The sequence below is a fragment of the Anoplolepis gracilipes genome, chromosome 8 (genome assembly GCF_047496725.1).
Source record: "Anoplolepis gracilipes chromosome 8, ASM4749672v1, whole genome shotgun sequence".
Lineage (NCBI taxonomy): Eukaryota > Metazoa > Arthropoda > Insecta > Hymenoptera > Formicidae > Anoplolepis > Anoplolepis gracilipes.
In genome coordinates this window covers 9,915,117-9,941,440 of record NC_132977.1, presented here as the reverse complement: position 1 = coordinate 9,941,440, position 26,324 = coordinate 9,915,117, and the positions used below count along the sequence as shown (strand labels likewise).

At 33.3% G+C, this 26,324-nt stretch overlaps 3 protein-coding genes across 5 annotated transcripts; 2 read left to right on the top strand and 1 right to left on the bottom strand.

The window, feature by feature from the left end:
* Window positions 1–733: 733 nt before the first annotated feature.
* Window positions 734–17,781, top strand: Pps (protein partner of snf). 3 transcript variants are annotated; one of them, XM_072898448.1, is made up of 17 exons: window positions 734–922; window positions 1,210–1,442; window positions 1,673–1,807; window positions 1,894–2,154; window positions 2,370–2,617; window positions 2,691–2,865; window positions 2,959–3,258; window positions 3,333–3,971; window positions 4,096–4,536; window positions 4,875–4,952; window positions 5,179–5,306; window positions 7,465–7,787; window positions 8,757–8,983; window positions 9,068–9,499; window positions 9,826–9,965; window positions 10,423–12,960; window positions 13,832–17,781. In XM_072898448.1, exons 3-17 carry the CDS (start codon window positions 1,684–1,686, stop codon window positions 14,705–14,707), a joined length of 6,930 nt encoding a protein of 2,309 aa, XP_072754549.1. In that variant the 5' UTR covers window positions 734–922; window positions 1,210–1,442; window positions 1,673–1,683; the 3' UTR covers window positions 14,708–17,781. The 3 variants fall into 3 exon arrangements, with proteins under 3 accessions (XP_072754549.1, XP_072754548.1, XP_072754551.1); XM_072898447.1 differs by having other exon boundaries at window positions 734–1,148; XM_072898450.1 differs by having other exon boundaries at window positions 734–1,442; window positions 5,185–5,306.
* Window positions 17,782–18,396: 615 nt separating this feature from the next.
* Window positions 18,397–23,353, top strand: Ostdelta (oligosaccharide transferase delta subunit). The gene is made up of 11 exons (XM_072898455.1): window positions 18,397–18,545; window positions 19,310–19,518; window positions 19,720–19,845; window positions 20,035–20,195; window positions 20,439–20,578; window positions 20,651–21,026; window positions 21,252–21,431; window positions 21,517–21,748; window positions 21,828–22,037; window positions 22,281–22,452; window positions 22,782–23,353. Exons 1-11 carry the CDS (start codon window positions 18,536–18,538, stop codon window positions 22,925–22,927), a joined length of 1,962 nt encoding a protein of 653 aa, XP_072754556.1. The 5' UTR covers window positions 18,397–18,535; the 3' UTR covers window positions 22,928–23,353.
* LOC140669027 (dynein regulatory complex subunit 2) lies at window positions 23,320–26,134 on the bottom strand. Its single transcript, XM_072898456.1, has 6 exons — window positions 25,779–26,134; window positions 24,947–25,236; window positions 24,614–24,736; window positions 24,163–24,396; window positions 23,581–23,822; window positions 23,320–23,514 (listed from the first exon to the last, which is right to left on the bottom strand). Exons 1-6 carry the CDS (start codon window positions 26,009–26,011, stop codon window positions 23,320–23,322), a joined length of 1,317 nt encoding a protein of 438 aa, XP_072754557.1. The 5' UTR covers window positions 26,012–26,134.
* Window positions 26,135–26,324: the final 190 nt, after the last annotated feature.

Below are 26,324 nucleotides of genomic sequence, written 5' to 3'. Positions count from 1 at the left end.
TTAAAGGTTAAACAAAGATAGAACGATGCTGTTAGCGCTAATAGCGTCTCCCCGAACGCGCCTCATATTTAAAATAATGCGCGCGATGTCGATTTCTTTTATTTTCCATCTCAATCTATCATGATCTATCATACGAGTATTTCTATTACTCTCGTTTGTATTTTCATAATTATAATTTTCATCTTAAAGTTTTCATCTTAATTACTTCATACATATATACATATTATATATATAACGTGCACGCGTAAAACAATTACAATTAGAATAAAAAAACACGCCTGTTTAACGAAATATTTTTAATTCCATCATTTCTATTAATAGCGACGTACGCTACTCGCGTTCAATAATATAAAATAGTGAAAAAGAATTAAAAATTTTGAATATTATTATTTTTAGGAAATTATATAAATTAAAACATTTATTTTCTGGAACAGTTTTTTCAATTAAAATGTTGAGTTTTTATTCTTAGTTGGCACAATTTTTTTTTATATTTACATCATTATTTTTACAAGAAATTAGGATAATTATTGTACGCAACATTTTTCTAAATATAATAAGTTTCTTACAAAAATATTAAAATATAACACTGTCTTGTAAAACAGATTTTATAACTGGCGCGTGTACTTGACACAATTGAATTTGCGCGCCGTTTGAGTTTGATTGCGCAACACGCGACGCGCAACATGTGTACGTGTGAGTCACGTATTATATATATATAGGGTGTGTGTAATCAGTGTATATCAATGTATATCTGTACATTTCGCGCATGGTAATCGGCCGCCAATTCGCGGAAGACAACGCAATGGATCGCTGAGTTATCGCGAACATAAGCGGGGAAGAGTTTTTTTTTTTGCGAGTTCGTAGCGTCGTCGGGGAAAATCTTGTTGGCCACAAAAGCGTCAAACGGGAGAAACGAGAGCGGGTAAGCTCCACGGCCGTCGTCGTCGTCGTCGTCGACACAATGACGGGCAAACGTTACGTTATTCAACGCGAGTCAAGCAAAATGGCCGCCTGCGAGTGCTCGACAGTGCTGTTGTTTACCCGTTAGGGTAGTAGGCACAAAGAAGTGGAGACATATTCCGAGGCGGAGGCGCGCCCAGGCTCTTCGATTCCTCGTCGATTTCCGCGCGCGTGCCCTAACCGTCTAGGTGCTCGTCTCGATTTACGGGCTACGGGTACGGGTAGCTCACTTTCGTTTTTTGTGCGCAGGCAACGTCATAGGCAATACCTAAGAACCTAAATGGTAGTAGAGTGGTCATTAGAATCTCCGAGATTGGCGGTGTGAACTTTTTACGAGGAAGCGCAACGTTTCCGGCAAAACCGACCTCGCGCGTCATCCGGGTTCGCGAAAGAAGATATGCGTCCGGTCAGCAGCAGCAGGAGGATACCCCGAGTCCACGAGAAACGTCGATAATTATTCGAATGCAATTTGGCGCGCCCAGGTAATCATAACCTCAACCGCGCTTCCCGCGATTCATCGAATCTCCAGAGATGCCAGATTTTGGGCACCCGCTCGCTTACGCACACAAGCGGTATCTTTGCAGCACGTATTTATACGCTTGTGCGTACGTACGCGACCGGGCCTCGAATCTGGTGTCTATGATCGAATGTTTCGCGGAAATTGCGAGACATCTTGTTTGACTTATTGTTGATTGATCGATCTATTTCGCAGATAAGGCAAACATGTCTAGCACGTATATCGTCGAGCCGCAAAGCGACTCCGAGAAGAAGGATGACACGTTAATCATTGTTGTGAACGATGATGGAACTTTATCCGTTGACCAGGCGACTTTACAGAACTTGATAAGTAAGTGGCTACGAGTGAATCATAAGCTAAGATTGGACGAGATTGAAGAGCGAATTAAGTATAATATTTAATGTGATATTTTGCAGTGACCCAATCAACTGCTAATGTTAGCGTAGTAAGACTTGGACAAACTGAGACAGACATCGAAAATGGGGATATAACCTTGACTGTAGATCCACCGTCATTTCCTACAGCGAGCTCGGTAAGCGCCAATGCCAATACCGACTCGGGTGGGTTGGTAGATCCTTTTATGGAGATGGATCCAGAACAGTTGGAAAGATTAGAGACAGCTCTCCAAAGTGAAGAGGCAAAGCAGATACTCGGGGAGAATGTCACTGCAATGCTTGGTACTTTGTATATTATTTTTTTTTGTTAAGTTTAAACTTTTATGATTGCAATGCTAGGTAGGAGTCTTTAGTTTACATTAGCAATTGTTGATTATGTCTCGTCAACATCTGCAAAATTCGAATTATTATGCACAAATGCACCTTTCATTTCTTTAATATTATTTAGTATATGTTGGTTTATTTTGGAACTTTTCTATTTGTATTTATTTTTTTAGATATGTTGTCAGTAGAGGAGCAACAGAATACCATACGTTATAGTATACAATTGGATCATTGTTATACAAGCAGATTGTCACCTAATGATCCAATACCAAGAGAACCCTTACCAATTGTTGATGATTCGCCTGATTCTAATGATGTGCAATATATACATCAATCTCCTCGAACGACTGTTGTATCGTCATCCGTTAATGATGTAGAAAATGCTGGGGTTAAGGGCAAGATTACTGTAAAGAATGTGAGCGTAAGTGATCATTATTACATAATAGAATATTATTATGATGTAAAAGATTAATAATGTGATATCTTATTAATAGGCACCATTGCAGAGCAAACAAATGAATAGACCAATACGTAAAGTCACTGTGTCTACACCTTCAAATGTAACAGGGCTTTCTAGAGCTAATACAAACATAGTTGGAACACCCAAATTACCAGGACATCATCTTACCTCAAGAAATATAACAAATGCCCAGCATGGCATAACTAAAGGTATTAATTTTAATCCTACTATTAACAATAGTTTTAAATTACTGTTAAAAAATATTAAGAGGTAATTTCATTATTTATTAATTATGTTTATAGCACAAGATAGAAATAACGAGGAAGAAGAGGATGATGACATCACAGAATCATCCACAGAATCTTCGGAATCGGAACCATCTGATAATGATAACGATTCGGATTTTGGCCCTCGTGGAACTAAGAGATCTAATGCCAAAGCTCGAGGAGGACGAAAAGGTCTCACTACAAGGGGTGGTAGCATGACTGCTGTTCGAAGAAGAGGTCAAAAACAGCTAGATATGGAACAGGTACGACGATTAGACATGGAAATGGCTGCTGCCGTTAATGCAATGAAAACTCCTGAGAAAGACGAGAGAGCAGGTGAGTAAAATTAGTTGATAAAAATGTGATGGATTTAATAGCCGAATAATATAATGTAATTTCAATATTATCAGAGAGATTTAGTCCAACTAAGAGTAAGAGACAAATCAAAACTCTCGGTGGAAAGAAAAAGGAGGAATTACCATATGTGGAAGCATCTCCGTCTGAGGAAGCGGCATACGAGAAACCGCTGCAAACAACAAATCAAGTGAAAGCGAATTTAATTAATGCCAATATGATTAAAGGCGATATGATATTAACCAAACCTGGTCAAGGAAGAAGTAATCAAAAAGTTACTTTTGTTCAAAAACAAGTTCCGATGAAACCGAACGAACTCAAGAACATCGGACTTAAAAAACCCATGATGTATCCAAAAGGAAAATCTGTGAACCAAACAGGTACAAAGTTCTTTGCTACTAAAGATGGGAAATTGGTATCGGTAACACCTAAAACGATAAGTCCAAACATGCAAGTTTCCCCAGTAAAAGCAACATTGACACAGCAACCTGTGCCACAATCGCAATCTGCACAAGCTGTGAATCAAGGATTGTCAGTGCAGCAGCAACCAAAAATTTCTTCAGTGGCTGGTAGTACTCCCTTAAAAATCAAATTTGATTTAAAAAGAGAAAAAAGAAAATCCGATGCTAGCATAGAATTATTTTCAAAAGGGGAAGAAAATTCTGCAAAGTCCTTAGAGAACAAAACGATGGATAGTACGTGCTTTTCTAACTATATTATCAAATTAAAAGTATTATATAAATTATTTAATCACATAAAGTGATTTAAAAAAATCTTTCATTAAATTACACTTTTAAGTGCCAAACCATTCTGTTACAGGTGCGAAAAAACTTAAAAAAGATAATCGGAAAGTTCCGGGAAATGTAGTGGATGCTTTAGGTCCAGCGCTTTTCTCAACACCGGATATAATCCGACGTGTTGGTTCAAATAGCGATGGAAAAATCGCAGACAACCCTGGAACACCTACAACTCCGACAACACCTTCTGCAACAGTGGTATCTACACCTGGATTATCGACAATTTCTATGGCAGCAGGCACTTCATTGGATATTGGCATTTGTGCTGGTTCAAATATAGCACAAAATATTGCTTCCAATTTTAATAATAAAAAGACAGTATCCAATATTTTAGAACAATCTGTTGAGTCAGAAGCGCAATTGAATCTCGATGAGAGTAACAATGTAGTACCAGGAGATGAGAATGAACAAAAATCGGAAATTAAGACACCTCTTGAAGAATTGCAACCTTCACTGGATTCAGGTAAAATTACATCTTAGGAAAGTTCTATAATTTCGCATTTTCCTCTAGTGCTATTAGTTTGTTTCCTATTTATTCACAAGTAATTTTTATAAAACCATCACTTATCTCTACATTTACAATTACAATATATGACATTTTTGCATTCTTATTATTTTATTTCTCTTTATTTCCTTGTTTAAAAAAGATGATGCCATTCTAAACATATTTTAATATTTCCTGATGTTTTTTTATTGAACTTTCTCATTGTTTGCACATTTTATATTATTTTATATTGTCAAGGGCTCAATGTATGCTTATGTGAAATTTATGTTTTGCGATGCTATCGTATGTTTTCTTAGTGCCAAATACTACTTCATCAGAGGGAATTAGTCAACCTGTGGTACTACCTCATGTCTCAAATCATGTTTCTAAAAGTAGTAAGTTTTATCATTAATTTATACTGTACTGATGAAAATGTTAGCATACATCTTTTTTTTTTTATACAGCTCTCTATAATAATAATTGCACCCTATTCTTTATGATTAAGTCTACATGGTATCTGCTTTATAAATCTATTTCAATCCCTATTTAAAATTTTGTTTCTTTTTTTCTAAATACTATATATTATATGACTAATAATTTATGAATGCATTCTATGTTTTGTTAAAGGTGAGATTGAAGGAGAAGAATTATTTGCTACTTTAGAAATGGAAGCTAGAAAGAATGAAGAAGAACTTCTAGCTGAAGCTTTACTGTTACAAGATGAATTAACAGACGATTTACCTGAACATGTAAGCATGAATATATAATATATGTTCTTACTAAAACAAAAAAAGTAAAAACATATATTTAAATATGTATATTTAATATAAGTAACTTTAAAAATAAATATATTTATTATATGTGCGTGAAAAGAATATGTATGCAGATAAGAGAATGTTTGGACTCTGGGTTAGACTTAACCTTTACTGTGTATAGCTATTTTTGATACCTTTAGATTGTACACGTCGGTATATTATGTCTGACGCGTTTGTAAATAAGCAAAAACGTTATAAAAAACTGAAAAAAATTCATATACCTTCTTTTATCTTTCTAAATAAAAACTGAAATAGTAAATTTGAAAAATAATTTGTTTAAGTATATTATTATTATAAATATGTGAAGTAGAAAACTTAAGTGCACTGTTATGGAAAAAAAATCATAACTTTTAAGTAAGTGATTTTAAAAAAATGAAACCATTAGACAATTGAAGTTAAAATCTTAGAGAATGATAAAAAAAATATATCATATTAATGAATTAAAATTTGATACTTAATTTTGAGACATGAAAAGTCGTAATTTTTTAATGCAATCAGGTTTTAAATAATAAATGCTTTTTTTTTTATATTAAACATTTTTATTACTAAAATTTGTATCATTTATCATATATGTATCATTAGATAATATTTCGATATTTCTTCTATCGAATGTACCGACATATTGCACTAAAAAATATACCATTTTTTTAAATTTAAACTAATGAAAACGTTTTTAAAAATACTCAATAAGTAAGATTTTATAAGAAAATAAATAAAATTCATAAGAAAATAAAAATTAACTTATCTTCAGAAAAATATACGTAAAGTGTATACGTGGCTCTTTAAGGACCAGTACAATATTTGTTCGCTGTGCGGACTGCCATAGGACGCGGCCCGCTCATGCCTTACTTTCCCTATCCAACAACTTTTTTAAGGCTCGGCGCGGCTATTCCACGATCATTCGTTTTTTGAGTAATATAATTTAGAAATTGCATGGATAAAATTGATCTATGTGTACATCGTAAGAGTTAATTTTAAATCTCTCAGTAGGGAACCATTCTATTACTGGGTTATATTGTCGTTCCATACTATCATATTTTCTCTAGTCTGCTTACATATTTTTTCCTGATGTCTACACACGAGTTTCCAATATTTTTTGTTGTTCATACAATAGAAGACATACAATAGTGATAAACAATTTAAATAGTTTATACAATTTTTAAAAATTATTTTGGTATTCAAACATATTAATAATTATTAATTAAATATATTAAATTTTCAGAAATACACATCTGCACATGTACATGCATAAACACATAACATAATAAGTACATAAATAATAAAAAACATAAGATAATAATAAATACATAATGCACACAATACATAATAATAGAATTAGTATTTATAAAGATTCTGTTATTCTATTTATTTTAAAAATAACAGAATTAATAGTATGCAAAGATTCTATTTTTATAATATTTATTATTATAATATTTATAAAATTTTTAGCTGATCATTAATTTTTATCAATTTTATATGTTTAGATGACAAAGAAATTGCTTTATTTTTTTAACGCAACATTGAAATATTGATTTACATTACATGTATTATTTATGTACACAGAAATGCGTGCGCGCGCACACATATTTTAATAAATTGACAAATACATTAATAAAAATATCTAATTTATAAATATTTATTTATAAATTAAATATTTATTTTAATATTATATCTTAAAAATTGTAATAGTTTGATTACCAATTTGTATAAACAATTCTGCATTTATAAGATTTTCATAATTATTACCAATAATATTTTAACCAAGGACCAGTTTTATATTATAAAATAAATTATCCTTTTTCTAATCCAATCTCATTATTTAAGTTCTGTTTCTTTTTTGCTTGATTTTCGATGGAGCATACAGATAATTTTTGATTATTTTTGATTATTATTTAATATTTTGTTTATATTGTTTAATATCTTATATTTTTCTTTTCTGCACAATCCTTTTTCTCTTTTTTCATTTTTCTTCTCTCTCTCTCAAAAATATTTGAAAATAAAAATAATTAAAATTATTTTTCTTATTTTTATTGTATTGTATATGATTAATATATATTATATACATATATCGAATAATATATGGATTCTACAGACTACATTGGTTGATCCTATACCACCTGTGTCAGAATCGTTGGCCTCAAGCAGCATGCTTATGCCTACATTAGTAACATCTGAACAAGAATTAACCAACCCAGCAGAAGTAGCAACGACGATACAGACTCAAATAAATAGTCCGAAAGAAACGAGTAAGAAATCTTCAAAGGATGATAAAGAGCCGATTCAGATCATTCGGCATGGTCGTGTGATTACATTACCACCCATTGAAGCACCTGCAACTAGAAGTAAACGATTACAAGCCAAAACTGAGATACCTCAGAAAAATCCCGAACCGATAAAGAAGATAGAAAAATTTACGTAAGTTTATTTTATTAACATTTCACAAATGAAACAGCTGATATGCACAAGGGAGCTTGAATGATAAATGTATATAATATGCATTGGAATGGGTGATTATTTGGTTTTTTAGGTAAGCTCGATTTTATATATTTGTGATTGATGGGCGTCAAATAATGTATAAAATCGAATACACTGGAATTTCGAGATAGTAGATCGATACGAGGCTCTGACTTAAGTTAGTCTCATGCCTCCTGTAAGCAGGATGCATTAACGCTGGGGGGGATTTAACTTTGAGAGAAAGATAGCTATATTGTTTGAAGATGTCTATTCTTGTTGTAATTTTTCTGACTGGTTAACAATAATTTTCATATAGAAAATCTATAAATTATGTTTACATTACTCTTAATCAGGTTTAATAACATAGTTTTAAAACTGACCATCAATCACAGTTAAGTGATAATATACAAGATGTTTTGGAGCGAAATCGATTAACTTTGTCAGCGTGTTCCAGAGATTATTCTATGCAAAAATGTTTATATAATGTGAGTTGATTCGATTTCATTATCAAGATATGATCTAATATTTAAAAAACAAAATTAAATTTATCAGTTTCGCTCTAGAATATTTCATGTAATAATTCTGTCAAGGGGATAGAAATCCCCCTGATGAAATAATTTCTATATGGTATTGTTCTAAACCATTTTATAAATATTTTTTATGTGGTTTCGAAAAAAAACTTGACTTTTAATAATCAAAATCCTAATAATCTCAAAAAAGAAAATAGCAGGAAATGAAAGTTTTATATTTGTAATTATAATACTCAGATTTATTAGATGTAAAGAAGGTTTAAGAATTTCGAAATGAATATTACTATAAGCTGATTTCTGCTGCTGTTCATAATACTTTATAAATTGATTATAGCTGGAAATCAAATAATTACTTAAAGGTTATAATATTTAAAATACTTGATTACAATGTTTGTTATAGTCCACAAGTCCAGCAATTATTACACAACAAAGAAGAAGTAAAAACAAACGAAGAAGATGATGATGATGATGAGGAGGAGGATGAAGAGGACAACTCAGATTCAGAAGATGATCCAGATCGATTATGGTGTATTTGCAAACGACCGCATAATAATCGATTTATGATATGTTGTGATGTCTGCGAAGACTGGTTCCATGGAAAATGTGTACACGTTAGTAAGGCTATGGGTAAGTATTCCCAAATCTACTTTTAAAAGACGAGACGAAACATTAATATTTAGTTAAAATTTATATTATACATATGTACGATAGGTCAACAAATGGAAGAGAAAGGTATAGAATGGGTTTGTCCGAATTGTTTAAAGAAGAAAGCTGAAGAGGAGAAAGCGAAGTCGAATTCACAATCTGGAAAACAAAAAACAAAAATTGAAGTAGTGAATGAGAATTCAGTATCGCAGAAAGTGTTATCGAAAGAAATACCTGTATCGAGTCTTTCTGTTGACTGTGGTGTTACTCCAGTTTCTGGTACAATGCAGTGTGTTGTATGTAAGAAGGAAGCCAGAAATTCCAGCATTTATTGTTCAGACGCGTGTATTCTCGCACACGCTCAGGAAACTTTGACTAAGGACAAACCCGTACCAACGGGATCAAAATCCACAAAATCCCCTTTAACAGAAACTACTAAGGCAAAATCTGAGGCTAGAGTAGTAGTTCTTGACAGAAAAAGTGGCAAACTTCTTACCGGTACATAAATTATTTTACTTAGTTGATATTAAATATTAAAATTATATACTTTTATCCACTTTTTTTTCTTAAAATTAATTGTGCACATTATTATTATTATGCATTTGTATTATTATTATGCATATTTGTTATTTGAATAAGAATGGAGATTGAATATATAAAAAGATTTTTGATAAATTTAGAATAGAGAGAGATTTGACTGTACATATATTTGAGTATAAAATAATTAAATATGAAACATATATTTAAATGTGACATTAAATATGAAATGAATTATCATTATTTAAAATATTATTAAAATATAAAATAAATTATCATTATTTTAGGCGCAGATGCTCCTACAAGATCTAATTTGCGAACATGGTTGAAAGAAAATCCAACTTTTGAGGTGATAGGAGCTAATAATATCAATACGCTTCAGATAGGTGGAAAGCTTGTCACACAAATTCAAACATCTGGAAAAATTGTATGTACAAAATATAAAATTAAATTAAGTAAATTAAAAGTGTAGTTATTAATAGGTTATAATTATTAATTATATATGTATATAATTACACATACACTTATATAGGGTGAGTCATTTAAAGTGTTACAAACTTGTATTTCTGAAAGTATACATTATTAAAAAAATTAAGATAGTTTCATTTAAAAAACCTAGATTGACCTTTAAATGTACTACCTTGGTATACGCTTAAAGTCAAACTAATATTGCATTTTTTTTTTTTCATTTTGAGCCAACAACTTTTATCTAAAACATTTTTTTGTATAAAGCGTACTTTCTGACATATAAATTTGTAACACTTTAAATGACTCATTCTATATAGAGCTAAAAAATATATAAAAGCTGTATTATTTGATTATTTAGATTTATGTAAATATAAGAGTTTGAAATTAACAAGAAAATGTGCAAATTGTATTTTCAGGTAAAAACGACACAGCCAGTTAAAGTGCAAACTATACCAAAGATGATCTATACGAAGGTAGCTGGATCGAAACAAACTGTTTTAACAGCTAATAAAAAAATTACAATAATTCCCACTACACAGCAAGTGAATGTGTCGCCGAGCACTAAACCAACACAACTGAAACAGACAATAATTTCCACGACGCCGGGAAAGAGCCCTATAATATTGAAGACGGCAATGCCGAAAAGTGTCACGTCGACACAATTGAAAGCAACGGGTACGCCAAAGCAGACGCCGGTTAAGAAGCAAGAAACAAAGCCATCGCCGTCCCAATTAAAGCAACAAACGAAGCTGACACAAGTGAAAAAACCAGAGGCAGAACCCATACGAATAAATATTCGAAAAACGTTGACGGAATTATTGTCTAGCCGTATAAAGGAAACTGAAGATCTGAAATTAACTGACGAAGAAATTGCCGACTTGGCCTTCAACATAGAGCTTGAAATGTATAAATATTTCAAGGACACAGGTTCTAAATATAAAGCAAAGTACAGAAGTCTTGTGTTTAACATAAAGGATACCAAGAATCTGACATTATTTAGAAAGATCGCGGACCGCTCTTTGACGCCAGATGCGGTAGTACGATTGAGTCCGGATGAGATGGCCAGCCAGGAATTGGCTGAGTGGCGAGAAAAGGAGACTAAACATCAGTTGGAGATGATAAAGAAGAATGAATTAGATCTAATGGCTCAGGCCAAGTCAATCGTCGTGAAAACTCACAAGGGCGAGCAGATAATCGAGAATGACGGTGGAATTGATCATGTTGATCCTAAGACGCCAGTGCAGGATATCGTTACCGCGTTGAACAGCGGCGATAGCATAAGTTCCACGGTTGATGATTTGGAGAAGGATAAGGATAAGGAGGAGGCTAATAGGCTGAGATCGCGAATGGACACGAAAAAATCGAAGAGCATAGACGAACGCAAACGGAAGGATAAGGAGAGAGGCAGAGAACGCGATAATGTAAAATCCAAAAGCAAAGATCGACGGGACAGAAGCCACAGCCGACACCGACATAGTCGTGATCGGGATCGCAGCAAAACGCGAGACAAGAGCAAAGAACGAAAATCTAGAAATAAAGAGAACAAACGCGACAAGGATAGAGAGCGCGAGAAAGATAAAGATCGAAATAAAGATCGGGAGAAGAGAAAGGAGAGCAGAGAAAGAGGCCGGCAGAAGGAAAAGGACAGGCATAAGAGAAATCGTAGTGAAAGCAGAGAATCCAAGGATATCGATAAGAAGGAAGAGGAACGAAAGAAGGAGACAGAAAAAAAGAAGGAAACTTCGCCAGTTGCAGAGAAACCGATTGAAGATCGCCTCTGGCGACACATAGAAGACGAAGCGACGACGAATACGATCGATGGCAACGATTCTGACATATCGGACAGAGAACCTAGTTCCACTGTCACGATTAAGACGCCCGACATAAACGAGGAGCCTGAAAGAGACAAGGAACAAGAAACGGACAAGGAAACGACGAAAGGTGGCTGGCGGACTGTCTGGCGTGGTTTCGTCAATATGGTTGACGTTGCCAAGTTCTTCATAACCGCGCAGGAGGTAAGCGGCAACGCTAAGGATCTCATGGATGATCTACCGGATACCGTCGATGTTGTCGGTAGAATCAGTCACGAAACCGTTTGGGATTACATTTCGAAAATGAAGAGAACCGGCTCGAAGGAGATCCTGGTCATCAGATTAACGGCCGCGAACGATGAGGAGAAAATTCCATACATAACTCTGTACAGCTATTTAAATAGTAGAAGCCGTCTGGGCGTCGTAGGCAATGTTTCCAAGAATATCAAGGATTTCTACATAATGCCGTTTTCGAGTCAGAGCACGATACCACCAGTGCTTTTGCCACTTACTGGGCCTGGCTTCGAAGAACATCGACCGCATCTACTTCTAGGTATTATAGTTCGCAACAAAAAGAAACGATTAACGGCCATACCACCGGTCGTCCCTACGAAGACGTCCAAGAAGGAATCCGATAGAAGTTATACACCGCCGTTGGTTAGTGTACCAAAGGAGAAAACCACATCGCCGCCGCCATCTTCGTCACCCATGTTATATAAAGGGACCGTGTTAGACTCGACGAAAGAGAAATCGACGGTAACACAAATGACCTTGGAATCTCTCAACAAAGCACATATAGGTATGTCGCGAAGCGTATTCGATACCGCCACGATTTGCAAAATCGTACCAGAGTTATCGTCCAAGATCGACTTGACCTCGTCACCCAGCAAAGTCGCGTTGGACGATGACGGAGATGAACCTTACAGTCCTGGCGAGATGGACGACGACATGAACAATTTGCAAGCCACTACTGACAGCGCTGCCGGTATTCTATCGTCCAGCAAAAATTCTACGGAACTGCAGAGAAAGATGGACGAACTGAATCGACAGATTGAGGAACAGAAGCAACAAATCGAGGAGCAGAAGCAACAAATACAGAGTATTAGCTCGTCGTTTCTTGACGAAACGACACCGACTCTGCCGGTGAGAATTTTCTTAAGATACATTTTTCGTAATCTCGATTTATTGTTATCGTCGCCTTTCTGTGCTTATCTTGATGTAAATAAAATTGATTTTGAATTCGTTCACTTTTCCAAACGTTCCCGATCCTGAGCTGCTTTAGATTCTTCTGAGAAAACTCTTGATCGAACATGTTTATATTTTTAGAAATACTCGAATTAGAAAAAATTGATTATTTAGTAGATGCTAAATGATTCAATCGATGTTTATTATATTGCATGTGAATATGTAAAAATTTGTAAATAATTTTTCTAAATTTCTTTTTGTATTGAATCGATATTAAAATACGTGTATGTGTTAAATTTAACGATACAATAGATATCGCTATTAAAAAATGAATATGCAGAATGATCCAGAACTTTTTATTCATTAAATGTAAAATCTCAGTTTGATCGGACTCTATATATGCATCGTTTTGAATTGTAACTCGATTAGTAGTGTGTTTACTAAAGTAAAAATCTAGTAGTAGCTCTTTTTTTATTGGTAGTTCTTTTTTTCTTAATGATATATTTGAAAAATTTAATATATCCGAAGAAAAAAAGGACATACAAAATGCGAAATTTTATGATCGCTGAGCGAAAATAGAGAATACATTCCATATATATTTTTATCTGCAAAAGCATAATATAGTTACATGTTCTCATTTCTGAAATCTTATATATTGATAAAATATAAATTATAAATTTATCGATTGTATCCCATCAAGTGGCGCAATTATGTACCAAGGCAATGATACGAGTTCTTGATAATCGTGAACATCGATTTTCATTGATATCTCTTATTCAATCTATACTTTCCTATTTTCTTTCTAATTTTCTATATACGCTTATTTCAGGGTTTGGGACTAGATCCACCCAACAACGACTGCGAGGAAGCTTACAGTCCGTCGGATACACGTTCCTTCACACCACCCCCGCCCGGGATCACCAAGTTTGCCCAACCCATCCTCGACAAAGTCTCGGACATTACTATACCACCGAATCTGCAGGAGATCCTGGCGAATGTCAAGCGGCAGGAATCCTCCAAAGTGGACCCTTACCTTCCGTCTAAGCCTAGCGCGTCGTTTCTACCCGCGACTGGCACGTCACTTTATGCCTCGAACACGGAAAGATATTCGCCGTCTTCTTCTAGGATCAATCAATCGGAGAAAACATCATCCGAAGTTCCAAAGGAGGCCAAGAGCACACTAAGCACACTGAGCGATTTGGATCTGATCCGGAAGGCAGAGGAGGAACTGGCCGCTGTTGCTGCCGCGACAGCGGCAGCGGCGACGTCAGCGATGTCAACCGTGTCTACGCCAACATCACCGCCATCCTTGCTCACTTCTCCCGTCCCGAATCTCGTTCTGACGGCGCCGTCCATCAGCTCGATGAACGATGCACCAATACCACCGCTGTCGCAAACTCTTGCGTCGCTTTCTTCAGAGCCCGTCTTAGAGGCTTCGTACAAGCCGACGCCCTCGGACTCCTTCAAAAAGACTTTCGCTCCCGAACAGCCGAAACCGCCTGGTCTCGAGGATGAAGACTTTCCCGCGTTCCCTTCGACTCCCCCAACAATAGATGCCTCTAATGCGGCATCTTGCTCGAAAACTTCACCCAAGACTGGTATCGTGGTAAATGTTAAACGGAAATTAAGCGATAATGATAGTTCGCCGTCGTCCGCTAAAATTCCAAGGACTAAATCGCGCTGGGGTCAGGGACCGTCCGAATAAGCCAGTTGAATCGTTATGGTACGGTGAACTCCCAGAATATAATTTTTAATGATACTATTATCGTTAACGTTTGAAGCGAAAGAATGAAATTATTTGTTCTGCGTCGAAAAAACGTTTGAAAGAGCGATAAACTATAAAAAAAACCCTAATTGTGACTTGTATATAAATGTACAAGAAGTACAAAGTGGAAAAGCAACGCGTCTTGTATGCGATGAAAAATAATTGTATATGAGATTACAAGTGTAAAAGACAGAGAGAGAGAGAGAGAAAGAGAAAGAGAAAGAGAAAGAGAAAGATGAGGTTCGTATGTTTTACAACAGTGAATTATCAATTATACGTTTGCATAAACATTCGTCGCGTTTGGAATAAATATTTCAGGAAGACATACTGTATTCAATGAGCGAGGGATATAGATGTAGATATAAATTTTTCGTGATTACCGAATTTGTAAAAAAAACGATATCCTGTAACGGGATGTACGATCTTGCATCAGCGTCTGAAAAAGAACGATTTCTACCTTTCTTCCACAATTTTCTATCCGCCACTCTCCTATCTGAAACAAACTTCGTTGAAAAAGGCATGCGAACATCGTCGTTGCCCATCTTCCAAATTTCGCTGTGTTTATCGACGACGTTTTGCACGTGTCAATGAGAGGAATCCAAAGAAAGTTTTGACAGAAATATATCTTTATTTTGCTCGCATTGAATCGCACATAAAAACGCGAGGATAATTAATGTTAATGAGATACTAATGCACGCACATACATCTACAGATTTATAAACGCTATTGTTATGGAAGAGGTACAAAAAAAATATGAACGACGTGCGAGTGAGATATAAGCATAGCACACAGTGCGTACACTCGCACGCATGCGTCGAATTCTCATTCGTACATTGTATGCATTATTCTTGTAAATACCAAAGCAAAAGGGTAAATAAAACTCGACGATTATAATTGCGTCGTGCACAACGCGTGGTGTCTGAGCGTGACATGGGTATGTATATACATATATATATATATATAAGCCGAATTTAAAAAAGTTTCTGTAATATATTTTATTAAAAACTTCACACACATCTGTGGCCGTATTAGTGAAAGCCGCAATTCTCTTACATAAGATTGGATATACAGGATGTCTATGTTTTAAAATTTGAATGCGAAGATATGTTAACAGGAGATAAGTTTTCCAGAGAAATCGCAATTGAAAAAAAAATATAGAATTAATGTACAATAAATATGATTGTAAAATCATACATGGAGATGCATAAACATAATTTTTTAATATATATATATATATATATATTTAATATGAATGTGTGATTATAAAATTCATATTTCTATCTTCTATATCTTACATATGATATAAAATCAATATTTAAAAAAAATGTTTGAAAGCAGTTGAAAAGTTATGCTGCAATCATTTATCGAACATCTTATTTGTTTCACATCCATCATTATGCTATCCCATTGATTTGGAGAAATGACGGAAATAATTTCATTTGCGACTTCTTTTCTTCCATTGGAAGGCACGATACGATTACGTATCGCGATGCGAGACTGCGTTTTAAGGTGAATATTCTGTATTTTAAACAAGCAGAGATGTACATAAATCGCAGAACGTTGCTTGTATCCGATCAAAAATATTGATCATATATATACATACATGTATGCATAATTTGGTTGTAAATCCGCGGCAAAATCTAGCGCGGCCAATGTTGAATGCATACGCACTCGATATCGTACATTTATATATATATATATATATATATATATATATATATATATATATATATATATAATACATAGAATGTTAGAGTTGTAAGTTCATCATGTTTCTCTTCCATAAAACGTTAGCTATTTGAAAACTTTAGCTATTGAAATTCAATAATGCAGAATTATCCTGGGGGCGTTTAATTTTAATTTGTATAAGTGATTATATTTGTAGGCGAGCGCGTACAATAGCGAAATTTTCGAAATTACTGATCATCGTAAAAAACGCTTATGACATATACATATCGTTATCTTGATGTAATTTTCTTATAACTTCTCATTCTTTTAACTATTTTCAATTTAGAATTTAGAATTTACTTGTTAAAGAATTTAGTTGACGATAGAAAAACATTTATATTCGTATCGTGCGAAATATCGTTCGTTCTCTTTAAAACTACTTACTTTTTCAAATCTTGATATATGTTTGCAAAAGTTTTTAGAAGAAAATATCATTAGATATTTGCAACACTGATTACCGAAATAAACTTTGCCTTTTTGTTTCTAAGTTTCCTGGGTTTTAAAGAAGAAAAAATGTAGCATACGTTTATGATCTTTTTATATCGAAATGTATTCTTTACATGCAAATATGACATAAATCTTAAAAGAACAACTGATATACCATTCAAATTCAATTTGTATAGCTCAATTATTTAAGAATCGTGTATTACTCAAGAAAAAACTTTGTAAACGCGTTCGTTTAAAGATTATATCTGCGCAAACATTTTTATGTATAGAGTACGACAGAGTAGAGAAGAGCGGCTTAAATCTTGATTTGTAGATTATCAGGCTATGATAATACTGAGCTAATTTAGCGATTTAACTTTAAAACACTATTAACACAGGCGCCACTATATATATAATACAGCATATATTACATTTACCTAGATTACTGTATATTCATACAGATTACGCTGTACACTATCTGTATGTTTAAGGATTATTTTATAAGAATTAGCTGTTTTATTTTAATATTGTCTCTTACACTTTTATACCGCGAATTTTCGGCTGGTAGCACGTCATTATTATTATGTACGTACTCACTTCATTAATATCAATTTTAATTCTAATGCAGATTATAATGCAATTGTTGATTTGTTTGTCATTTCTCTTCGTTTGCTTGAGCAATATAATGCATTATGTAGCAACGTATTATGTGCAATGTTTATTGATATATTTATCATCGAGAACGTATTTTCCCTGAGAAATATATCGAAAATTTATAACGATTTTATAATTTCAAGATTGCACATAATAAGGATTTAACATTCACTAGGAACCGCCTGCAATAAAAGGATAAGAAATAATATCAATTTTTCATAATTTTTTTTTCCAGCTGTATCTTAAAATGTAATTTAATGATATAATTCAAAATTTATAAATAAAATTGTTCGTAATGACTGATATAAAAATTATTATCAGTCTAGATATGTTCTGAAATAAAACTTTTTTTCATTTATTTTTCCAGAGAATTCAAATAATTATATCCTCGCAATTATTTTATCGCATTATTTCGAACGATGGAGATTTGTATTTTGTAATATTTGTACATTTTTATTAGCATAATTTTTTTTTTTATAGACGATACGCGCAAAAGCATTCAAGCATTAAAAAGCAAGATCAGAATTCAAATTGTATGTCAATAATTAATAGGTGGCAAAAATTCCAACCAAAATAGTAACAGTTTTATTTTACATAGTATTATTTATTTTTTCTTTTTTCAAAATATAAATATGTTGTATTTTTTAAAATTCAAAATAAATTTGTGAAAAATCCTTAGAACATATATAGATATATTTATATATGTTCTAAGAAAAAATCACTCGCCAATAAGCCGGATGTGGTCGCAAAATTCCTTCGACTGGTCGATCGATCGCACAAGCGATTGATCGATTTGCTCGGTCAGCATCCGCCTTCGTGGAGGTACTTATTTCCGGTATGCTAGCTCTTATCGTCCATTTTTCCTGACACGCGCAATGAGGATAGAAGTAGAGCCATCTTGTTCTTGGGCTTCGGGAGTCCGACGTGGCGACCGGGTTGTCAGGCGATTCGCGATTCGACATGATTCTACGTAAGTACATATCGCGTTAACTCTTTGTGATTTTCGCCTCCTTTGTCATTCGATAGCGAACAACAATATCTTGTTGGGAACAATATCTTTTGCATGTCGGACGCGATCGAACACCCGGAAAGCCCGGACCGCACCGCGTGTCCGGCGAAATAATTTTTGCAATACATTAATTATTATCTGCTCGAGGTTCTTAACAACTAATGTATAATTTTAAAACTATGTATTTTGTGAACCTTATTTGAAACGATTCTGCCGAGAGATTTGATCATTCAGCGTTGGTTAATTAATCGTCGGATAACAGCACGAGTACAATTTCAGAAAGCATGCTTTAGAAAATGTAACACGTGTACAAAATATTGGCCCGTATTCAGAACGCGTTTGATCGATAAATACACGCATCTAGTATACAGTTCACGATACTTATAGAATTTCAGAAATAAATGCGCATTCTGAATACGAGCTATTATTATTTAATATATCTATTATTTTTTAAATTATTATTGCTATACTTAATTTATTATAGTTATTTTTATTTAATTTATTTTATTTGTTATTTAATTATTATTGCAAAAATGTGCGCAATAAAATTACGCTTGATGTAATATAAAAATTGATAGCAAATGTGATATGCATTGTTTTTTGTAATAATTTTATAGTACACAATACGTTAATTTGTACAAAGCATTTATGTATGTTATATTTTATATCATAAAATCAGGTTTTAAAAAATAAATGCAATATATTTTAATGTTCTTCTATTTTAGCTACTGTGCTACCACTAGTATTAGTGGCGCTATGTGCACATTCTGTATTCTCAGAAGTCTCACAGTCGACAAATTCATATTTGTCAGTAGCTGATAGAGTGCGTTTGAAGAGCATACTCGAACCAGGATTTCAGCTACAAGATGTACCTGTGGTATATTATGCTACCAGTGGATACAAGCTCCTTGGAGAAGCTATACCAAAAGCACATGTAATTTTTCTTATTTATGTTTCACATGTAACATTTTATATGTTTAAAAAAATATTTGATATATATAAATTGTTAATGATGAAACAAGCTATATTGAGATTCCATGATTATTTGATTAGTCTTTCTGATTATAATATTTTGTTCTTACTGTAATATATAATGTCTTGAATTGTTATATTAATAGTATTTATTTTTGTTTAGGCCACCTGCGAGTATTTAATAAAATCCAATGAAGAAAACATTACACCTGAAACAGCATTTTACCTTGCTTCTACATGGAAAACTATTGGAGGTTGTAAAGAGTTCTCTACAAGTATTGTAACAAAGGTAATCAATGTTAACAATCAAAACAATAATGTTTATAATATTTATATAACACATAATATGATGTCTACATAATACTTTCGTTCTACTGCATAAAGAATGAAGAAAGCAATTATCACTGAATTTATAAAATCTTGGAAATAATGATATTTGTGCTGCAGCATATTACATGGTAGACTTTTATTTGTACAGGTATTGACAAATGTTATACAAAAGGATACTTCTACACTCTCTGATCTGTATTATGCAGTGAGTGGCTTGACAGCTTTGTCACAAAAGGTACCTGCTGCTAGAGTTGACAAGTTAGTGAAATTAATACAGGCAGCTTTACGGAAGGATGACAGCTTATGGAAGTAAGTTTTTTCTTACTATTTTTTTCTTTTTTTTTAAATAATATATATATTAGTATTAATAATCCAAAAATTAATTGTATAGTTGTAATGATGTCAATAAAACTTTCGTTCTACTGAATGTGAATGAAGACAGTAATTAGTACTGAACAAAATATCTTGAAAATTGTAGATTCTTGTTATTTTTATTTTGAATATTACAAGTTACGAGTATATAGTAATTTAGTAAAATTTTTATATTATTAGCTTGGGATATACATTCCACATTGCTGCGGACTTAGGGGCACCAGCTGCATTTGCTTTCGACCGTATTGAGGATGCTGTGGTACAGGCTGACGAAGTGGATGGCCAGTATTTGCAGTTTGAGGGCGGTCTTTCTATCACGAGTACGACATCCAATCTGTATATAATTTCAAATTAATTTTTTTATTTTAATTATAAAATTAATATTCTTATAGGTTTTCTTGTCAATGGTATTTTTAAATTATCAACTGCATTGAAGAAAAAGCCACCACTAAACTTTCAACAAACAATCAAGTTGGGCAATTATTTTCTCTCGCGACGTTCTGTTCAAACCACGAAAGGCGTTACAAACTTATTATCCGCTTTAACCACTTTGGCAGTCGACAGTTCCGAGAAACCTGTTTGCATAACTTTGGCCGATGGAGGAATTATCATTTCTAATCAGCAACCATTGGTTACGATTAAAGTTTGCGATATTCTTGGTCAGCCACTGCCAACTGTACCTAAGGTTGTAGCAAATTCCGCCACGAGAGTGGGAGACGACGTTGTCGTCCTTAGCAATGAGAATTTACAACCATCTACAACAGACAAGTAAACACCTTTGATTATAAATAGACGTGGTTCCCCATGACTTTACTGGATCAGCTTTTCCATGCTGATATCAGCTATACCATGGGGCATAGCAATAATTGTTGAATAAACCCTTTAACCTTTTTTTTTTTAATGTAATTAAGGTTAAGAAGTTCAACAAACAATTTTCACTAATTTTCATTAATTTTATTCTATATTTTAATGTAAAATTTTGTGTCTCTATAGGACTCTGTTCACGGTAAATCTTATGAATGTGAAACCCGATCGCGGTTTTTACAAGATATCTATAACCGCGGCTTCAGTTACGAACACGATTACGGTAAAAGTTTTGTCTGAAACGATATTAGACTACTTGGAAATCGGAACCGGCGATGCTGATCAAACCACTCAGCCGAAACTTACAAGGTATTTATCACATTATATACTAGATGTTATACGTTTAGAATTCTATATTGCCTCAAATTTCTAACGACGATTTCATTAATTTCAGAGTAAATACAGAATCACCCTCGGGCAAACTCCAACATAAAATAGAAGCTGATTCCCAGCAGAAACTAATCATGCGTTTTTTGTTGCGCGATTCGGGGAATAAGAAACCGATGCGCGTGCATCAAGCCTTTGTACGCCTTACATCTGTTTCTTCATCTACTAGTGATAAGCGAGGTCACGAAATCTTTTTCGTCGCTGAGCCTGATGCTACTCACGTTTACAAATTTGACATGGTAATTTTTCGATTTTACTTTTATATATATTATATCTCTTTCTTTCGACATTTATATAATTTTGCAAATAATATTTTAGCCGGTTGGAACAGCAGCTGTAAATTTTGGTCACCAGAGTGGAGAATATAATATGGAATTAATCGTCGGTGATGCTGTGATCAGTAATCCATTCCGATTCAACATTGGTACGGTGACTCTGAAATTCCCCGAGTTGACTTCGGAAGGTGGCGATAAGAGTGCCTCTTCTAAACAAAAGTCGGATGTGTATACTACTAAGCCGGAAATAAAGGTAATTTTCTTACGTACTTATATGTATACGCCAATGCTCGTTAGTGACAGATTCTTTGATAATTTTGTCACTTCCAAAACATTGGCAGAGGATTATTACGTCGAAGTTAATATAATATATTCGCAAAATCATCGTATTTGTGTAATATTTTTTTTTGTACTTCGACGAACACTGACTTCTAATTGAAAGATTTGAGAATTGTTGTTGAAGCATTTCTCTCTAAAAATTTATTTTTACTTTTAGCACATGTTTCGGGAACCCGAACGCAGACCACCGGCATTCGTATCGAATTTGTTCACGGGCTTGTGTTTGGCACCAATTCTACTATTGTTGATTTTATGGGCTCGACTCGGTATCAATATTTCAAACTTCCCTTTGTCTCTCAGCGCGATTTTATTCCATTTTGGATTAGGAGGTAAATGTCAAATATCTAACAGATTATATCTTATTGATAATGATAAAGCTCTAGCACGATAAATATAAATTATATTTGAAAAATCGTTCATTTCCAAAATCAATAAAAAAAATATATAGTAATACGTAATTGCCCGATATTGCTTGACAGATGATGGCATATAGTCTATCTGTTTTCATCGGGCGCATATCAAATCGTGATGTTTTCGCAAATGTGATTATACTTTCGTCATATTTGTAGCCCGAAATTCACTACAAAAATTTATATTAATAATAAGTTGTGGTAGTGATACACAGATGCGAATATAACCATGATTGTTTTATTTTCAGGAATCTTTGTATTGTTTGGCATTTTCTGGCTGCAGCTCAATATGTTTATCACGCTGCGATATTTACTCGGTTTTGGCGTTGTTACATTCCTCGCAGGAAATAAGATGCTATCTCAGATAGCACACAGGCATAAATCGTTACGTTAATTTATATTTGAATATATATCTGAGTGTTGGGAATTATTTTAAAGTGCATAATAAATATAAGACTGCCATTAGTAAGCTCCAAATGGCCAATCAAACTCGTTGAAGTGGCAGAAATATCATTGAGCTATTCTTTCACCTGTCACAAAGTTGTGTACATAAATCATAAAATATGTATAATCGTTGATTTTATTACATGTAATTTTTCCAACATTGAATGGTCTTATGTTTCATTATGATTAAATACTGATTATGCTTTACATCCGTTCTAATAATTACAGTTCAATATGTATTAATATAATCAAGCAGTCAGATAGATAAGTGATGTAAGTTAAGTCATTGAACGTGCACCTGCGATAAAAAAATAAGTGGCAGATATAACTTGTTTATCACAATTAGGAATTATTAAATTGTTTTGTACATTTTTCATTCTTCTCTTTTACCTCTCGTGTCATATAAGAACTGACATATTCGCGTAAACGATTTGCCTCGTCCTTTAATCTGTCCCTCTCTGATCGCAATTGCATAGTGATTATTTGCGCGGAGCCGAGTCGTCGCCAGAAATTTGTCAGATCTTGAAAATCTTCAATCTATATTTCAGATATTCCTTAAAAATTTTATACTTCTATCACGTACTTTTGTACAGTGAAATTAACCTTGCGAGATATGTTCCAATCTGGTATAGTCGAAATCTGACACGACAAAGGAGGTGACGAATTCTCCAGCTCCATATGCTCAGGAAACGGAATTACTTTTTCACGTTGCGTTTCATACTTGCTACAGATTTGCATCAACGCGAGCAATCGTTTACCTTTCGTCACAAGATCCTCTAAATATTTTTTCGTCTTGTTGTATTCAATCGACAGTATCTTCAATTGGTCTTTATCTTTCGTTTGCTCTGAAATTGTTTCAGATTTTTCAATATGAGATTCTTATGACTTTATTGTTTTTATTAATAATTATAAAATATTTTTGTTTAATAGAAAGTGTGAACAGAGTATAAAAATATCTCTAGTAAGCTAACGATAACATAATAGCATATTTTCTTGTAATAAAAAATTACGAGACAAAAGTTTTGCAAAATTAAGTGAAAATTTATCTCGCCTAGTTGGTTTTATATTTAAAAGTACATAATAGAGGCATGGAATTTTAAAGAATGCTTATAATATAAGTTGCAAATCTGATCAATTTGTGGCAACTTGTGCAAATAATCATATAAAGAAGTAAATGATACGCACCTGAGAGGAAACGGTTTTTCACAGTCCAATAAGCCTTCTGGAAGAAATCATGTTCATTCAGAATTTCAGAAATTTTCGTTTTGGCCGTAGCATCGTACGTTGCTATTTTGATTTGAAACTTTCGTATATCTTCGAAAAGATTCGACGTTCGCAATAATTGTTGCCCGATTACTTGCTGATCTTTCTCGTCCTTTTCTTTGAGTGCTTCGTAATATTTTTGACGATCTTTCGTTCCTAAAATGATGTTATATTAATTAGCTGAAGAAATAGCTATAACTTTAACAAAATTGATTTGCATTTGACGGATGTACGGTACAGATCCGCAGATCGAATTTTACTTTGAAGATTATACTTACTTATTTAATCAAAATTATATATATAATGCATAAATATATTTTTTTTATTCATTCTAATAATTTTAAATTCTATGTAAACTGTTTCTCGTGCTTACTATTTTGGTAATCTGATAGGACCCGTCGCAGATCTTCCCAAGAGTTTCGCAATTGATTTTCAAGTTGAGCCGCAGAAATTCTACGAATATCTTTACTGTCTTTCACAAATACATCGATTTTACCTTTCGAGAAGAGGATGTAATTATTTTAATATATTAAAAATTAAATATATTATTATTCATTTATACTTTTCACATAAAAATTTGTCCATTAACTAAATCACAAATATATGAATAATGAATTAATTTTAAACTTTTAATTGTGTTTACAAAATATGTTAAATTAATCGAAGCAAGAGAAATTTTAACGTAATGCAAGATTAATAACAGTACTTAATGCAATGCTCTTGGCATTGTTTGATGATTCTTCTAGTTGTCGCTGAACACCGTGAGTGATTGATTGTAGTAAAATCTCGTCTTCGTTTTGCTGACGATGGATTTTACCGACCTCAGCATCCGTCTGGGCAAGCGTTTTGTTTAAGGTTTCTCGATAGTTGTTTTCTTCGCGTTGCATTCTTTCCCTATACGTCCTCAATAATCGATCTATGGTTTCAGTATGTGACCTTATATTTCTTTGATATTGTTCTTCGCTCTCGGCTAATTCATCCATCAAAAAACTTATCCTGAAAGACGTAAAATATTCCTAAAGAATATGCAAATTCTTCAAGGAAATATCAACTTTAAGTTCTCATCAATGAATCACATTAATGTTAAAATCTTTCTTTGAAAGACTGGAGTTTTTTTCAAAACAGTTATTAATCTGTTTGTGTTCTTTTAAGTATTTTTTTTTTCTGAAAATGCGAATAAATTATATATAAAGTCTCGGAAGAATATATAATTTGTAAAAAATACTATGAAATATATACATATGTAATGCACCTTCAGATTTGATATTTATATTTGAAAATGAAAATATATTTATATATATATGATTCTTTTTTTTAAGCCTGATTGAGCATATATGCATATATATTTTTATTAATTTAAGATTTATACCCCACACACACACACACACACACATATTCACATATATATATATATATATATATATGAATATTAAGTAATAAAATATATTCTTTTAATTACCAATTGGCAAATCTTAATTTTTAATGGAACTTTCATGTTAAATTAGCAATATAACTATAAATTTAACACTTATAATGACCTGTAGTCCTTGATATCGAGAGCTCGATCGAAGTTGCGCCACGCAATCTCCACGTCCTCCACGATCTGCAACATTTTGATTCTCATCATCATCTCCCGCCATAGTGTGCGATAACGCTTTGTGTTTAAAGCACCGAGCTCGATCTCATGCATCAGACGTTCTCTCCTCAACGTTCGAGCCTGTTCCTCAGCTTCGCGTTGCCTCTGTTCCTTGAGCCATGCTTCTCTCCCCATCAATATTTCTTTTCGTCTTTCATTTAAACCGGATGCCTTTTTATAATGTAAAAGTCACTTTTGAAATTTCTTCTGAAGCAGAACTTTGACTTGTAAATTCGTATTTTGAATAGAAAAAATTTACTTTTATTTCTCTCTCTCATTCTCTAGTTAAATTTATTTTCGCTTTCAGTTTTATATGTCAATAATAACGTTTTACAAATCAACAATATCTTATTTTGCAATGTTTGACTATTTTTCTGCATGAAAAGGATTTTTTTTGAAATGTATAATAATTACAGTGTCTCACTCTATGCAATGTTTACTATTTTTC

Excerpts from the sequence above, each read along its gene's own strand:
- Pps (XM_072898448.1), top strand. The coding sequence starts at position 1,684 with ATGTCTAGCACGTATATCGTCGAGCCGCAAAGCGACTCCGAGAAGAAG. Across the intron at positions 2,866-2,958 it reads CCAGCATGGCATAACTAAAG|CACAAGATAGAAATAACGAG; the intron begins GTATTAATTTTA and ends TTATGTTTATAG. Across the intron at positions 5,307-7,464 it reads CAGACGATTTACCTGAACAT|ACTACATTGGTTGATCCTAT; the intron begins GTAAGCATGAAT and ends TGGATTCTACAG.
- Ostdelta (XM_072898455.1), top strand. Across the intron at positions 20,196-20,438 it reads AAGGATGACAGCTTATGGAA|CTTGGGATATACATTCCACA; the intron begins GTAAGTTTTTTC and ends TTATATTATTAG. Across the intron at positions 21,027-21,251 it reads CAACCATCTACAACAGACAA|GACTCTGTTCACGGTAAATC; the intron begins GTAAACACCTTT and ends GTGTCTCTATAG.
- LOC140669027 (XM_072898456.1), bottom strand. The coding sequence starts at position 26,011 with ATGGGGAGAGAAGCATGGCTCAAGGAACAGAGGCAACGCGAAGCTGAG. Across the intron at positions 24,397-24,613 it reads CCTATCAGATTACCAAAATA|GAACGAAAGATCGTCAAAAA; the intron begins GTAAGCACGAGA and ends ACATCATTTTAG. Across the intron at positions 23,515-23,580 it reads ATTGGAACATATCTCGCAAG|ATTGAAGATTTTCAAGATCT; the intron begins GTTAATTTCACT and ends TCTGAAATATAG.